At 47.2% G+C, this 16,048-nt stretch overlaps 2 protein-coding genes across 2 annotated transcripts; one reads left to right on the forward strand and one right to left on the reverse strand.

The window, feature by feature from the left end:
- The first annotated feature begins 555 nt into the window (after positions 1 to 555).
- STYX (serine/threonine/tyrosine interacting protein) lies at positions 556 to 7,139 on the forward strand. Its single transcript, XM_008936258.1, has 10 exons — positions 556 to 584; positions 1,400 to 1,453; positions 2,241 to 2,338; positions 2,816 to 2,876; positions 3,808 to 3,844; positions 4,412 to 4,451; positions 4,539 to 4,589; positions 5,108 to 5,180; positions 6,358 to 6,451; positions 6,638 to 7,139. The coding sequence occupies exons 1-10, from the start codon at positions 567 to 569 to the stop codon at positions 6,709 to 6,711; spliced, it is 600 nt and encodes a 199-aa protein (XP_008934506.1). The 5' UTR covers positions 556 to 566; the 3' UTR covers positions 6,712 to 7,139.
- A 4,035-nt stretch (positions 7,140 to 11,174) lies between these two features.
- Positions 11,175 to 14,470, reverse strand: GNPNAT1 (glucosamine-phosphate N-acetyltransferase 1). Its single transcript, XM_008936259.1, has 5 exons — positions 14,299 to 14,470; positions 13,018 to 13,080; positions 12,528 to 12,655; positions 11,980 to 12,041; positions 11,175 to 11,322 (listed from the first exon to the last, which is right to left on the reverse strand). The coding sequence occupies exons 1-5, from the start codon at positions 14,468 to 14,470 to the stop codon at positions 11,175 to 11,177; spliced, it is 573 nt and encodes a 190-aa protein (XP_008934507.1).
- Between the last annotated feature and the right edge of the window lie 1,578 nt (positions 14,471 to 16,048).

The raw sequence follows: 16,048 nt of genomic DNA on the forward strand, positions 1-16,048 counted from the left end.
GTTTCTAGAACTGCTAGAGCAAAATCCTGAACAGTCAGAATAAAGTTAGTTTGAATATATTAGGTGAGGCAATGTGGATTTTAAGGGAGCTACCTGCTATACTTGTTATCTTCTGTTTTTTTCAGTGGCTGTTAAAGGATTTTAACTTTTTTTTTTTTTCTATTTTAGCTAGTACAGAATTTCTAAAGCTTTTTTCCTTTATTTTTTTTTTCCCCTCCCCACTCTAAAGGGAAATTTCTGTGCTGAGGTGTGGATGTACAACACTCGCTGTTCTGCACAGTTCTGCACAGGCTTTATCACTGGTGATGTAGAGTACTTAAAGCTTCTTCACATTAGCTTACAAAACAGAGTTCCTTGCACTGGAGTGTTTCTGGGACCCATGTGGAGAGTTAGCAGTAGGTGAGCAACATGTCTGTTGTGTGGCAGGCAGCTTGTACAAACTGCAGAAAACAGGGTTTGATTCTTCTCTGTCACATGCACATGCAGATCTCTCCCTGAATGTGGTTTTCCCTTCCTGTGTGTATATGTAATCATTTTTTTTTATTTTTAAGGATTGGACCTATCCCATGAGGAGAGAGATGCAGGTATGACATGCTTTGATTTACCATTTGAGTGAAAACCAATAGTCTGTTCTTCTAGAACAAGAAGTTCTACAAAAGAGCTGGTCTAAAAATTGATCTTTAGGGATAAAGTGTCAGGCAGCACGGGTGAGGACTGTCAGCTTGGAGTGCAGGGTCTGCTGTGCAAGTTCTGAAAAAAACAGGTGATTTTGTCCTTCAGAATCCCCAAAATACTATGTTTTTATCTCTGTGAACTTTTTTTGGGGGAGAGAATTGTTAAAAATGTGTTGGAGGTTTGCTTTTTAACTTAAATTTAGTTGGAATTGGTTTCAGGTAGGATGGACAATTAAAATTGAATGTTTACACAAGATCTATAGACCTAAATGTCTTCATTGCTGTGGAGATAAATGGTTAAAAATTTATATTTTCCTACTACTAGGGCAAATCTAGAGGGCTTATCATACATAAATCTTTTTTTCCACGAGAGAGATTTGGAAATAATTACAAGACAACAATTAATTCCAAAGTTAGCGTTCCCTTCATTTGATCTGGGGTTGGGAAAGATGCAGCAATCAAGCTGGAACTTAGGCCAAATAAAGGATTTGATTCCTGTTCCAAAACAAGATCTCCTGCACAAAGATCATGTTTCTTTTATTATGCCAAATTGATTTGCCTTTTTTTTTTTTTTTACCCTTGTCCTGTTATAAGTGACACTTGATAACATCTCTCTCACTCCTGTGTAAATTACTTGTTTCCATGGCCATAGTCTGAGCTGAGTGCAATGTATTATTTCAGATAATTTGGAGTTGATATTAAATGTCTGTTCTTCTGCCTCCTAGGAAATTTTACCTGGGTTATTTTTAGGCCCATATTCTTCAGCTATGAAAAGCAAGGTATGATTTTCAGAATAGTGTCTCCTAAGGAAACTTTGCTGTGGTGATTTGATTTGTTACTGTGGTGATATGTTTGAGTGTTATCTATATGGGTGTAAATTTGGTTGCAATCCTGAACTGGAACAGATGCCAGAGGGGAAGTAACATGTGGTGCTTTTATGTGGTGGTCCTTTTAACCTGCAGGATTATTTGCCTGGGACTGGTGTCAATGCTTCCCTTTCCCAGAGTGAATCTGAACTAGGGCCCCAGGCACATCCTGGGGCAGCTGGCACTTAAAATACTGCCTTTTCCATAACAATCCTGTGAGCTAAAGGATTGCTTCAGGAGAAAAATGAAAAAAGAACCCTGATAAATAAAGTGTTGCAGCACAACTCAGAACAGGGAAGTCACACGAAGGAGTTTTACCTCATAGTTTAAGTGATCCTACTTTCAATGGTCTGATTCCAGCAAGAGTCTGATGCTAGCTGGAAATTGCTACATCATGCAGGGACTTGCAATTGCAGGCAGAGTGAAAGGTGGGGAGAGAGAAACAAGCTCTCTGCACACTACCTTTACTGCCTGTTCTTTTTATCATGGTTGGGAATGCTTTTCCTTGCAGCTCCTGATGCTTTCTCTTGAAAGACAAAATTACTCACACTGTTCTGAATATTAGAAAGCTAGCTCTGAAGTTTTTTTTTCTTGACAACATGATATAGCCCTATTGTATATTTAAGTGTAGCTTTTCTTTTTATTACAGTGTAATACCTGGGTTCTGTAACTTCAAATTCTTTTTTTTCTTTTTCCACAGCTACCTATACTTCAGAAACATGGAATAACCCATGTAATATGCATACGGCAAAATATTGAAGCAAATTTTATTAAACCCAACTTCCAACAGTTATTTAGGTGAGAAATGATCAAGACTTTGGTGTTAGTTTTCTTTCCAAGTATTTTCACGTTGTCAAAACTGTTTGAAAAATGTGCACAGTTCTAAAAAGACTCTTAAATCCAAAGCATGAAGTTAGTTCATCCTGCTGACCTCTAGATGAAGAGCAAGGCTGCAGATGAGAACTATCCATTAGTTTGCAGTAACTGTCTTCAGTTTTGAAGTTGTTAGTTCAGGGTACAGTTTGTCCTGCTAATAAAACAGTTGAGATAATTTAATCACTAGCTCTGAAAAAGTCACTTGGAACCCCAGGAAAGAGCAGTGGCCCATATTGCCTGATCATAGAAGCTCTGGAGCTAGGACCAGATATTAAAGTCAGGAGGGTGGTTCTGGCTTTCTTCTGGAGGTTTGAGTGTTGTGGTGGGGCTGAATCAGCTCTCTACCAGTGACAGCAACTCTGTATTTCCATGTACTCATAGCACCTGTTTTCATTGTAGGTATTTAGTCTTGGATATTGCCGATAATCCAGTTGAGAATATAATAAGATTTTTCCCTATGGTAAGTATATGTGTGTTAACATGTGTGGGTTGGGAATGGAGGTGGCCAGTAAGAGTTTTCTGAACTAACAGATACCAGTTTCAAATTTGGGATAGCCAGCTTGAGGCACCTGGAAGGGCTGTGAACTCAAGTGATGTTGTTATTGCCACTTTAGTAACTTAATTAACTCCTTTTTACAAGTGTAGAAACAGGCAGGGTTGTAAGAGCTGTATCTTTTTACAGTCTCTAAAAGAAACAAACAAACAAAAAAAAAAAAATCAAGTAAATCTCAAATCAGGTCATGGAAGAATGCTGGAGAACTTGACCTGTAGGAAAGTTACTTTTTAAGCCCAAGGTATTTACATCTCTTGTATCAAATACTAAGCCAAATTCAGCAGAAAATAGTAGCTAGTTGGTTTAACTTAAGTTTTACAGCATCTTGAAACATATTTACTGTAGAGGAATTAAAAAGTAACTTTAAGTTAAACAACACCCATTGCATACTGACCTTTGGCAATGGAATAAGCCATTAGTTTTGAGCTATGGGTTTCTATCTTTATTTCACAGAGAAAAAGCATTTTGAGGTTTTGTGGGTTTGGGGTGTTTTTCTCCCTGTTTTCCTTCCCCCAACTGTAAAGCAAAGATGTTTTGAAGTTGCTTTTCATTATAGTGGCATAACGTGTGCCAGAGTGATTATAAAAGACACAGATACTGGATTTTTTTTTTTTAATGCATTTTTGTTTCTGGCTTTGCTAGTTTTTCACTGACAATTGCTAAAAGCACAAAAGAAACAGAAATATCCAGTTGAAGTGATGTCTGAGGCTGTATAAACAGTGCATTGCTGTCACTGTATATACAGACTGCTCCAAAAACTCTACCCACCTCAAATGCAAGTAGCAGTAACAGCTAAAATCATCAGAAACTTTGAATCTTGTGATTTTTTTCTTTTTAGACTAAAGAATTTATTGATGGAAGTTTACAAGGTGGAGGTAAAATCACATTAACTTTTTTCCTTCATTTACTAATACATTGTTATTAAAGCTTTAAAACTAACTTAGTGTTATGTGTAAGAGGTTCTTGAGTATGAGGCTTTCTTAAATTTGGGGGTTTATTGTTCTTGACTTGGAGTATTACAGCTCAGAACAAAGTGTTCTTCTCTCCTTTTGCCTCCAGCTGGAAACCAAACCTCTTTGTAGATCTAGTTTAATTTTCACTTTGAACACAACCGTGCTCTGTGCATGAAGGTTTTTTGTCCCTTCTCTAAAGCAGGGCCTTCAATCTGTGTTCTGGGCCCAGGATGCAGATTCTGTTATCCAGAAATCATCAGAGGAGCAGGAATCCACATATCCCAGGGCAGAAATGGACAGGGTGTAGCTAGGAATCTACAGTGAAGTAAGATTAGGAATCTGTAGTGAAGTAGGATACATTTATTGTTCTTAGGCTGTGCTTTGCTACTGTGTAGTTCTCCAGCACAAGTTAAAACTACATTTCAAAGAATTTCCCTCAGTCTATACAAGTGTGAATGGTTGGTTTTTTGGTTTTTTTTCCCCTCTCAGGAAAAGTTCTTGTCCATGGAAATGCAGGGATTTCTAGAAGGTAGGAAACTACCCATCCTGCTTAGGAAGTTTTTTAAACAGTGGAAATATATTCTAAATTTTTTTTTTTTACTAAATTTCTTTTCAGTGCTGCCTTAGTTATTGCATACATAATGGAAACATTTGGGGTGAAGTACAGGTAAGAGCAGAGTGTGGTCACACAGTTAACCCTCTGTCTGCAAAAGCTGAAGTGAGAGAGTGCTCCAGCACAGATAACTGATGCCTCTGTAGATTGATTAAAGTGGTGTAAGTGAATAATTTGGAGAGAACATAAAGAGTTGTGTATTGATAGATAAACCATCTAGTGAGGTTGAGTGGAGGCTTTACATGGGGCAGCTGATCCCATTTCTCTTCACTCCAGGTTTTACACCCTCTCTTTAAGGAGCAGGGCACCAGCCTACAGGTGCTGTAAGACTGTGGTACTAGTGTACTGAAAACAGGCCAGCAAGCTGAGCACTGGGGGTGGGCCAAGAATACCTTACAACTACTGCTTCCTATCCTGCCTGGATAATTTCAGGTCTGCAGGCCAGTTGAGAGGTGTATTCAGAGGTGGTGTGTTTCCCCAGAACTGATGATCAGAAGGAAGCTGCCTGAACCCACAGGGATTTTTGTCATGGACCGTGTTCCACTGAAGTATTTTCTCTCTTCTTCTCTAAGGGATGCATTTACCTACGTTCAAGAAAGAAGATTCTGCATTAATCCTAATGCTGGATTTGTCCATCAACTTCAGGTGACTTTTTGGGTTTTTTTTAGGTCATAACTCAAAAGCTATTTGATGAATCATCTTCCTGCCAAACAGCCATTTCTACTTAGGCTTAACATTTACTGGTAGAGGATGCTTCAAGTAAATGTCAGGAGCTGTAGTGGAGCTGGAGAGGAAGATGAGTGGCTTCATTAGACTTCAGCTTTAGACAAAGCAAATCCAGGAATGGAGGAGAAATAAAAACCTGGGCTTGTGCAGTGATTAAGAGGCTCTGAAACAGCTTAATTGGTGGCTGAGGGAGCTCAGAAGTGAGAATTGTGGCACACATCAGTGATGCTTTGACACTTCCATCCACAGGTGATGGAATTCACGGGTCTGAAACAGCAAATAAAGGTGTCAGGAGGTTGCTTTATCATATTCCAGGAGTCTGTTGGGTGGATGGTGGGCAAACACCAGGAGAGTGTGGTGAAACAGGCTCGCAGTGTCTCTGCTGTTAGCTAAGTGGCTGACAGCAGGGTAACTGAGTGTCTCCTGAGTTTGTGAGGTTTCTTTTTGGAAGTAACTCCTGTGAGGAGTTGTTGTGCAGTGCTGGAAGTGTGACAGGTCACTAGAACCACATGTCAGGGCCCTGTGTGGTTTGTCCTTGTAACAAATCTCTGAAGCTTCTGTATCCAAAGTTTGGGTTGTTCTTACTGAGTTGCCTCCTGGGAGTAACAATAGTAAGTAGTTCAGTAAAAAGTCTGAACATTCTCAGTTTTTTTTCTAATTGAAGTTTTCTCTCTTCTTGAAAATGTTTCTTACCATTTTTAAAGTTTTCTTTTGCTCTGTCTGCCTGATGATTTTTGTTGTTCTCATCAAAGCAATAAACAACACTTCTCCTCATAAAATCTCTGCCTGATATAGTCCATCCTAGTAAGCTCCCTGAATTAGTCCTCCTCATCTTCACTGTGAGGGTGGTGAGTCCCTGGACCAGGTTGCCCAGAGAGGTGGTAGATGCTTCACCCCTGGAAATGTTCAAGGCCAGGTTGGGTGAGGCTCTGAGCAACCTGGTCTAGTGGGAGGTGTCCCTGCCCATGGCAGAGGGGCTGGAACTAGATGATCTTTAAGGTCCTTTCCAGCCCAGACCCGTCTGTGACATGATTCTATCATCCATACAGAGCATTACAGCCAGTTAATAGCAGTGTGCATTACTGAACTTTTTCAGGAATATGAAGCCATCTATCTAGCAAAGTTAACCATCCAGATGATGTCCCCACTGCAGCTGGAGAGGTCCCTCTCGGTTCCACCCGGTACCACAGGTCAGGAGCCTCTTGGGTGTGATGCCACCTGTCCTGCTGGGTGCTGTGAGGGGACGTTTGCACTGAGTAAACACCCACCTCAACCTTTTGGGAAGGGGAGGGCTGTAAATATTGTGACTTTACAACATCTAGAGGTGTTCCAAGTAGCTTCTTCAGAGGTATCCCCCTTCCTCTTGCCTTCTGCAGGAAGTTTGAAGCGAATGCACGAAGAGGATGAAGAACTTGGAACCATGCAAGTGGCAGCAGCACAGAACGGATGATGCCCGAGGACAAGCACTGTTCAGATTGCAAATTCCTGCCAAGAAAGGTGAAGAAAACTAGGGGAAAAAAAAAAAACAATTTCATGCGAAACAATGAACACACATGCAGAGCTTCTTTTCAATTACTTGTTGCTTTCAAATGTACATCTGCCTCTGCGACACACTAAGCATCATTTTTAAGATGTTGGACTTCTTGAATGAATAGATGGCACTGATTGTTTTACTCCTTTTTTACACTTTACAGTTTTATTCTAAACCAAGATTTTTGGACTTGCAAAGAGGTATTATTGCAATAATGCACTTTTCATACTTGAAATTTCTTTATTTGTATGATATAAAGTTATTACTTAAAAAAAAAATGCAAGCGGGGGGGGATTTGTTTATAAAGTTATTTGTGTAATTTATAACAAGAGAATTTAGTAAAGAAAGTTTGCTAAAACTCACCTTGTTCTCAATATATATATTATGGTTGTGCTCATAGAAATTTGCTTTATGAACCACCCTGTGCCACTGGCAGCTGAGCAACAGCAGCGACCCACTCAGTAATTTAACTCTTTGCCTTGTTAGAAAACATCATTATATACTGAATTATTTTGGGGTCTGACACTCTGAGACCAATTTAAGACCAAGTGCTGTTCTGAAAGTCTCACCTTGTTTTATGCAAGTTAAACTTCACAGGAGTATTGATTAATTACATAATAAAATAGGCATGTGCTGAGTTAATACAGAGGGCAGCTACCAATTTTACACGTGGCAAGACTGAATTCTTTTAGCTAGCATTAAAAAACTGCTTGTTAAATGAGTTAGTTGATTTCAGTAGCAATGGTCCATCTGTCTGCTAGAACAGTGCATCTCCAAGCAGGTACTGAAGGAGCAATTCCCTTTGTCAGTCAATAGTTGCATCATTTCCTATCACCTGGACTGGGCAGAGGGGAGCTCTGCTGTGAGGATCAATCCTGATGCTGCCGTTTCCTGGAGGATCCTCCAGCAGCTCGTTGACTTTGTAGGAACCTGTTGACTTTGTAGGAGTTTCTGCTCCCTTTGTGTACTCAGGGCAAGCTGACCACGCCTGCAGCTTGCTGATCTTGGCTTAGTCACTGATCCTCCCAGTTGACCAGCTGGGTGTGCAGTGCTGCTCTCCTGGTGTAGGGTTTGACTGACTCTCTTCTCAGGAATTCCTCTGGAGCTGTTGGGAAATAGCCTCAGATGTGTCACCGCTCGCCCTGTGAGGCTCGGCGGGGTCCGTGGGTGTCTGTCTGTCTTGCACAGCTCACCAGATGCTTCTGATGAAACGAGGGTGGGAACCAGAAAAAAAGGCCTAAAATTGCCTTCTGTTTAAGGTCCCCTGGGAAGGGGTAGGGATGAAACACAGATGGAGGAAGGCTCTGGATTCAGCCAGCTCTCCCCTGCCAGAGAGGCTGGTTGGTGTCTAGTCCGGTTCTGTTATCTCACCGGGGCTCTGGTCCCTCTCTGGGGAGACTGTTTCACAAACTAACAAGCTTCATGACTAACCATTTTCCACCAATCTTATTTTGCTTTTCATGCCATTACCCCCTACTGATGCCTCCTACAGTCATGCTGGTCTGTCTGCCTGCTGCCTTGCAGATAACAGCCTCTCAGATCCGAAGGGATTCTGAGATTCGTTTCCCTCAGATCTATTATTAAGCCTTTTTATTTAAAACTTCTCAACATCTGTCTCATTTACTTTACTGCTGTAGGTGTTTCAGTTACTGTTGGCTTTCTGTGGTTGAGCCAAAGGTGGTAGCTGGCAGCAGGGGCCCCTCACTGTAGCCTTGCAGAATCAGCAGGGGTTGAATGTCCTCATGTCCCAAGGTCCAGGCAGAAAGCTGATTTGGGGGATCCACAGATTTATGTTAAGGGGGTGAAGTTCCCTTTCTGACTTAGGGGAAGCAGAGTGAGGGAAAATGAAATCCTGAGGAGGAGGCAAAATTAAACCTTTGGAGAAGCAGGTAGTTACCTTAGGGTTGATATTTGGGATTTCGGTAGACCTTCTTGCAACCTTTCAATACTTAAAGGGGGCCTTGAAGAAAGCTGGGGACAGACTTTTTATCAGGGCCTGTTGGGACTGGACAACGGGTGATGGGTTTAAGCTAAAAGAGGGAGATTTAGACTAGAGAGAAGGGATGAATTTTGGCTGCTGGGTGTGGTGAGCCCCTGGCCCAGGCTGCCCAGAGAGGTGGTCGCTGCCCCATCCCTGGAACCATTCCAGGTGAGGTTGGCCGGGGCTCTGAGCAACCTGCTCTAGCTGCAGATGTCCCTGCTCAGGGCAGGGGGTTGGACTGGATGGCCTGGAAAGGTCCCTTCCCACCCAGCCCAGCCTGTGATTCTGATGGGATCCTTGGTTCCGTTTTCCCCTGGGAGGGAGGTCTTGCTGTTTACTGTAGGTATAAATCCAGGTGCTTTTTCAGTTTGGGAGATGCATGATGTATTTTAGCACCACCTGCTGCTGTTAAATGCTGTTATTTGTGCCATTTCCCTGGTTCCTGTGAACTGGGACCATTTAAAGTACACAAACCTGTGTCCAAGGTTTCCTTCCAGCTGGCTGGGCTGTGCCTGAGCCCACAGCACCTCCCTGACCCTCCTGGTACCAGGGCAGCTCCTGCTCTGCCCCCGGCCCTCTCCTCACGTCATGTTTCCAGTGGGGTGCAGGACAAAGAGCTCTTCAGAGCCGCGGGGATGCTGGTGACCTGGAGCCTGCCCAGCAGAGGCATTGTCACCGAGCCACAAACCCAGCTTTCAACCCCAGTGGTTTGTCTGCCAGTGATCTAAGCTGGGCACACCATCGCCTGCCCCTTGCTCCTACTCCTCATTAACTCTTAATGAGGGCCCAGAGCTGTTTAGGTGGGGTGGATAGCCCAGAATTCAAATAATCCACTTTAAATTAACGGATGTTCAGAATTAATTAAAACTGTGAAAAGCAAGAAAATCCACCAGGGTCATTCAGGCCCAGCAGAAATGAGTGGCTGATTTTATGGGATTAGTTCAGAGTTAGGCATGAGCCCTGGCCTCGTGCCCATGTCTAAGCAATCCAGATGTTTGGATCCATGGCTACAGGAGGGGCACTTTGTGCCTGCAGGTAAAGGCTCCCCCATGCCAAGAACATCCTTTGAGGATTTGCTGTGTAGAAGTCATCCTTGCAATGATGAAACTGTGCAAAACTGTCTAAAATCAATATAAGCCTCAAAAAGTGTTATTTTCAGCCTCCAGAAGGGAAAACAAAGGTTTTTGCAGCAGGTGGTACTGAAAGACAACAGCTACAGCAACAGGGCAGCCAGACCAGATCCATTTGGCAGTCTTCATTTATTCAGCTTAAACAAAGAGCTTTTTTTTTTTTCTTAAAAATAATCAATAAATAAACCAGACATCACCAAGGAGACACTACAGTGAGTGCTGTACCATCAGGAGCAGCACACAGCACCCCCACCGTGGCTCCAGGAGCTCTGCAGGTGCCAGGGAAGGGGGGTTCTGTGCTGCTGGAGCCCCCACCCCCCCAGTGTCCAATGCCCTGGTTGGAGCCAGAGGATTCCTCACTCCACTGTCAGGGCCTCTGACAGCAAAAGTGTTGAAACCACAGAGCTGAGTTTACAGCCAGGAGGTCTCCGAAGCAGCAACGATCCCTCAGGACAGGGGTGAGGATTTCTCTGCTGGTTTGAGACCTCACCAGAGTAAAACCACAGCCCCCTGCTCCTCAGGGGTTCCAGCCCAGGGAGCTGCATCCCTCACTGCCCACCCCAGCCCCAGCCAGGAGTGGCCAGAGCCCCACTGAGGGCGGGGTCTAGTCTCCATCAGACACCCCAGTTCCTTCTGCCCTGCGACAAAACAAATATCCTGAAAACCAAGTTATCAGCTAAAGTGCAGGACCCCTGCGGGGAGAAGCACCCGGCTATTTTCAGGCTAGGCTTTAGCAAAGCTCGTAAAGGATTCTCCCCCCCCCAACCCCATAAATAGCAACAAAATCGGATCTGGGAAATGGGGCCACTAAAACTGGAGTGAGTTTTTGTGGGAAGAACAGGCCCAGCTCCCACTGCCCCTCACGAGTTCCTGCCCCAGCTCCGCCGTCCTTCCACGGGAGTAAAGGACAAACCTTTAGAAAAATACAGTGCCAGAAAAAATCTGAGATAAAAATATAGACCTTTGGTTAAAAACCATCCCTTTAAGAGTCCTTTGTCACCCAGCTAGAACTAAACCAGCATCACTCAGACTGAACAGTAGTAAAAATGAGTTCTAAGCACTTCCTTCCTAACCCAGAGGACCCTTCTGAACCCTCAGTGATTTCTGTTTCCCCAGGATTTACACATCTGCTGTTCAATAGTTATAGGGTTCATTATATTTGCAGCAATAAACTATTTAGAAATTTTCCACGAAGAGAATGTTTGTAACACAAGCTTCTCCACCAACAGTCTGTACCCCAAAGAAAAAGAAGGAAAAAGGACAAGATGTCCTTAATTAAAGAACCGCTGGAACATGTAGTTTTCCTCCGATACCGAGTAGCCAAACTTCTTGTAGAAATCCACATTTTTTGGCAGACACTCCAGTGTGATTTTGTAACAGTTCAGTCTCTTACTTAGCAACGTCAGGGTGGACGTTAGTCTGAAAGAGAGAGAAAACCAACAGTTAAAAAAACATCCCTGAATGCAGGATCAATTAATATTTAATTAGCTAAAGGAATCAGACCTACAGTCCTGACATGTTAGAGCCCTCCGCACTTCCCCTCACCAGCAGCAGAGCTGCTACTCAAGGAAAAATGAACAGAGTATCACAGAAACAGGAATATTTTGGGTGGGATGGGACCTTTAAATGTCATCCAGTCCAACCCCCTGCCCTGAGCAGGGACATCCCCAACTAGAGCAGAGCAGAGGGGCAGGATCCCCTCCCTGCCCTGCTGTCCACGCTGCTGAGGGTGCAGCCCAGGCTGCCAGGGGCTCCTGGCCAGCTCCTCACCCCCAGCACCCCCAGGGCCTTCTCCCCAGGGCTGCTCCCCAGCCCTTCACACCCAGCCTGTCACCTTGCAGAACACTTTATGTTACCATTACAAGACCCCCAGCTGGTGCAGGCTCCTGGCTGAAGCCTTTCCTCATGCCTGGCTGGGAGGCTCTGCCCTGCAGAGCTCACCTCCTGCTCTCAGAGCCCTGTGAGCCACCTCTGGCAGCTCCTGAGCCAGCACCCATTGGTGTGGATGGGTGGCAGGGACACAAACCAGCTGGGTCGGGGCTTGCTGTGGGATGGCAAGGGTGGGGACACACTTACAGTTTACCAAGCTGCTTTCCTCTGCACTCCCTGCTCACCACCACGTCTTCTATCCTTCCCCTCTGTTGAGAACACAGGCCTGTGTTAGTCGAGCACAACCCTGCTGTGTTGGTTTCCCCTCTGCTCTACATTCCACGCTTGGATTTTCCACTCTCTAGCCAGATGTGACTCCTCCAGTGGCTGACACCCTCAAGACACCCCTTCCAGCACCCAGCAGGAGCTGCAGTCCCACCCCAGCCCTTCCCCACGGGGAGAACTGGGTCCCTCAACTCCCTGTTCCCACAGGTCCAGCCGGGGCTCTGCGGTGGGGAGATCCTCAGCCACCTGCTGAGCCAGAACCGAGCCCGACTGGCTCGAGAGCTCTCTGGGAGGGAGGACAGGACAGATGTCAGACTGCTCCTTCTCCTTCAGAAAAGCCAAAGCTGCCTCGCAGCACTGAGCCGAGCGCCCCAGGCCGGGAGGTATTTTTAAGAGGCCACTGTAAGGTGCTCCCCCAGAGGGCAGCACTGTATAAACGAGGTGCAGGGCGAGGGGAGAGGATCACACACCTTTGCACAGGAGTGAGTGAACTTGTGCTCGATCACCAGCGTTGCCGTGGCAACGATCTGCCCAAGGTTGGTGTCCTCCACGACGGTGACATAGTAATCCCCCGATCTCTTCATGTGCTCAAAGGTTTCTGTGGGAGCAGAGGGAGAGTGGGACTGTCACTGCTCATCCCCAGTTAAATCACTGCCAAGTGGGGCACTGGGGAGGGGTCCTGCTGCAGAGCCTCTGCCTCGCTGCTGGGGCTGGGACAGTGCAGCCAACACAAGCCAGCCCCCTTCTGCCACGTACCTCAAGCTCAGCCCCAAAAGCAGCTGTACACTTTAGGCCTGTCCCAGACAAGGAGCTGGATCCAAAGCCAAATGCCAAAGGCTGCCTCAGGGGAGCTGAGCCAACAAACTCCTCTGGCAGCAGGCGGTTGGGAGCCCTGGCACCAGTGTCCTCTTGTTGCCAGCAGCCTCTCTAGAAATGCCACAAAATGGTGATGATACTCACTGATAAACTGCTCTGGGCTTGCCACGCCAGTTTCAGTCAGCTGAGCCAGAACCTTAAAAAAGCCTGTAATGAAAGGAGAGGATGAGAGAGACAATCAGCTCCACAGAGCACCAAACAACCCAACACGGATGGATGGAGAGTGAACATCCTCATGGCCAGCAGGAGCAGGGCAGGGATCAGCCCCCTGGACTGGGCACTGCTGAGGCCACACCTCGAATCCTGGGGTCAGTTTTGGGCCCCTGCCTCCAAAAAGGTCCTTGAGGGGCTGGAGCATGGCCAGAGAAGGGCAATGGAGCTGGGGAAGGGTCTAGAGCCCAAGTGTGGTGAGGAGCAGCTGAGGGAGCTGGGGGTGCTGAGCCTGGAGCAAAGGAGGCTCAGGGGAGATCTTCTGGCTCTGCACAGCTCCTGACAGGAGCCTGGAGCCAGGGGGGGGTCAGGCTCTGCTCCCAAGGGACAAGCAACAGGACAAGAGGAAACAGCCTCAGGCTGCCCCAGGGGAGGTTGAGGTTGGACCTGAGGAACAATTTCTTGCCCTTGAGGGTTGCCCAGGGCTGTGCCAGGCTGCCCAGGGCAGTGGTGGAGTCCCCACCCCTGGAGGGGTTTCCAAGCCGTGGAGATGTGGTGTGAGGGACACGGGGCAGTGGGGACCTGGCAGTGCTGGGGAAGGGTTGGACTCCATGATCTCCAAGGTCTCTTCCAACCCAACCCATTCCATTACCCTCTGCACCACCCAGTCTGGTTGCAGACAGAGGCCTGTGCTCTGCACATTCCACAACTAGGCCATAATCCCAAACCAAACTCTGGCTTTGAGCAGGGCTGAAGGATCAGCTAATGCAGCAGCAGGGAACTGCAGCTCGAGTGCAGACACACACGTTTGAGAAAGACAAGTCCAGGCCTGAAATGATGAGATATTAAAGCCCATGTGCAGAACAAGCTGTTTATCCAGGTTACAGCATGGCAGAACTCTCCAGGTGTGAAGAATAGGCTGGTTCACATCACTTTTATATCGAAGGGAAAAGTAGGAACAAGTGGCCTCCCTCTCTGTGGGTTATTTGGAAGATTTGATGTGGATGTGAAGATTGGTTATTAAAAGAGTAAAACCAACTTTAAAGGTCACCCAACACCACACCAATCCACACCACCATGGGCTCCAATTCCCTTCTGTCCAAAATAACCCAAATCAGATTAAAAAAGAAACCCTAATCTGTCACGAGACCCCACAGAAACACTCATCTCCTGCAGGCAGCTTCTGCTGGGAACGACCACTCAGGAGGCCCCTACCTCGGTTCACGTCAGCGGTGCAGAGGGGCCTCAGGACCAGCCCGTCGCCAGGCTCCAGAGGAGAGATGGCAGGAGAGAAGGTGGTGGTGTTCTGGCTCCAGTCCAGCTCCTGCAGGAGGCGTGGGTCGAAGATGGGCGTGTCGTCGGGCAGCAGGGCGGCCACGGGCATCATGGCTGCAGCGGCGCTGCAAGAGAAGGCGCGGGGAGGGGCGTGTGGGGGCCTCTCAGTGGGCTGCTTCCCACGGCTCTGTCCTGCCACGTGGTGCCCCTCAGGGGTGCAAGGAAAGGTGAATGGCACTTTCAGTTGCCACTGAAGCTCCTCAGCCTTCAGCACATTCTGAAGGGGGTTGAGAAGGAGCGTGAAGGACATGGCGGGTCAGAGCCAGCCCGCAGCTCGGGCTGGGGCAGGGATCGGGGGCACCCCAGTCACCTAGGGAGAACGAGCTGGGTGAAGTGTGGGTCTGCTGGAGGGTCAGGAGGCTCTGCAGGTGGATCACACCAGGATGGGTCCATGGGTCAAGGCCAGTGGGGTGAGGTTCAACAAGGCCAAGCGCCAAGTCCTGCCCTTGGGGCACAACAACCCCCTGCAGAGCTCCAGGCTGGGGGAAGAGGGGATGGAAACTGCCCAGAGGAAAAGGACCTGGGGGTGCTGGTGGCCAGCTGGCTGGGGATGGGCGTGTGCCCAGGTGGCCAAGAAGGCCACCAGCAGCCTGGCTTGTGTCAGCAGTAGTGTGGCCAGCAGGAGCAGGGCAGGGATCGTGACCCTGGACTTGGCACTGGTGAGGACACACCTCAAATCCCGGGTTCAGTTTTGGGCCCCTCACTCCAAAAAGGACTTTAAAGGGCTGGAGCGTGGCCAGAGAAGGGAAACACAAAACTAGGGAAGGGTCTAGAGCCTCCTAGTGTGGGGAGGAGCAGCTGAGGGAGCTGGGGGTGCTGAGCCTGGAGCAAAGGAGGCTCAGGGGAGACCTTCTGGCTCTGCACAGCTCCTGACAGGAGCCTGGAGCCAGGTGGGGGTCGGGCTCTGCTCCCAAGGGACAAGGGACAGGACAAGAGGAAATGGCCTCAAGTTGCCCCAGGGGAGGGTTACGTTGGATGTGAGGAACAATTGCCCAGGGCAGTGGTGGAGTCCCCACCCCTGGAGGGGTTTCCAAGCCGTGGAGATGTGGTGTGAGGGACACGGGGAAGTGGGGACCTGGCAGTGCTGGGTTAGTGAGTTGGACTCAATGATCTTAAAGGTCTCTTCCAGCCTGAACTCTTGCATGATTCTGTTTGCTCGGTGTGTTTACAAGACCTGAGCCCCTCTCACACTGCCAAGCACAGCACCTCACCACCACTCACAGGGAAAGGGCAGAGCTGCCGAGATGATGGGCAGACAGCAGTTAATAATTAAAGAGAGATTTGGGAATCACAGATTATTTGGAACCAGAGACAAGAGGAAGCAGAGGGGAGCATTCTCCTGCTTGCTAGATATAAACTGTTTCTTACTTTGTCACCTGTGGAACACCTGGTCGGGGTTCTGGTATGGACAGAGCATACCAGGGGAACTTGTCCTGAGACCAGGTTCTTTATATGTCTCCAAACTGATTTAGTTATGCTCTAAAAAGGCACGGTAGTCACACGCCATTGGAGAGGAGAAATCAGCATCAGAAAGAGAGATGTAATTGGGATAAACTCTTCTCAAAACCAGGCATCTTACAGCCCTCTTCAGCTGCCCAGAGGAAGTACAGGAGATGTATGCTACCAAGCA

The sequence above is a fragment of the Merops nubicus genome, unplaced genomic scaffold (assembly GCF_000691845.1).
Source record: "Merops nubicus isolate BGI_N331 unplaced genomic scaffold, ASM69184v1 scaffold24292, whole genome shotgun sequence".
Classification (NCBI taxonomy): domain Eukaryota; kingdom Metazoa; phylum Chordata; class Aves; order Coraciiformes; family Meropidae; genus Merops; species Merops nubicus.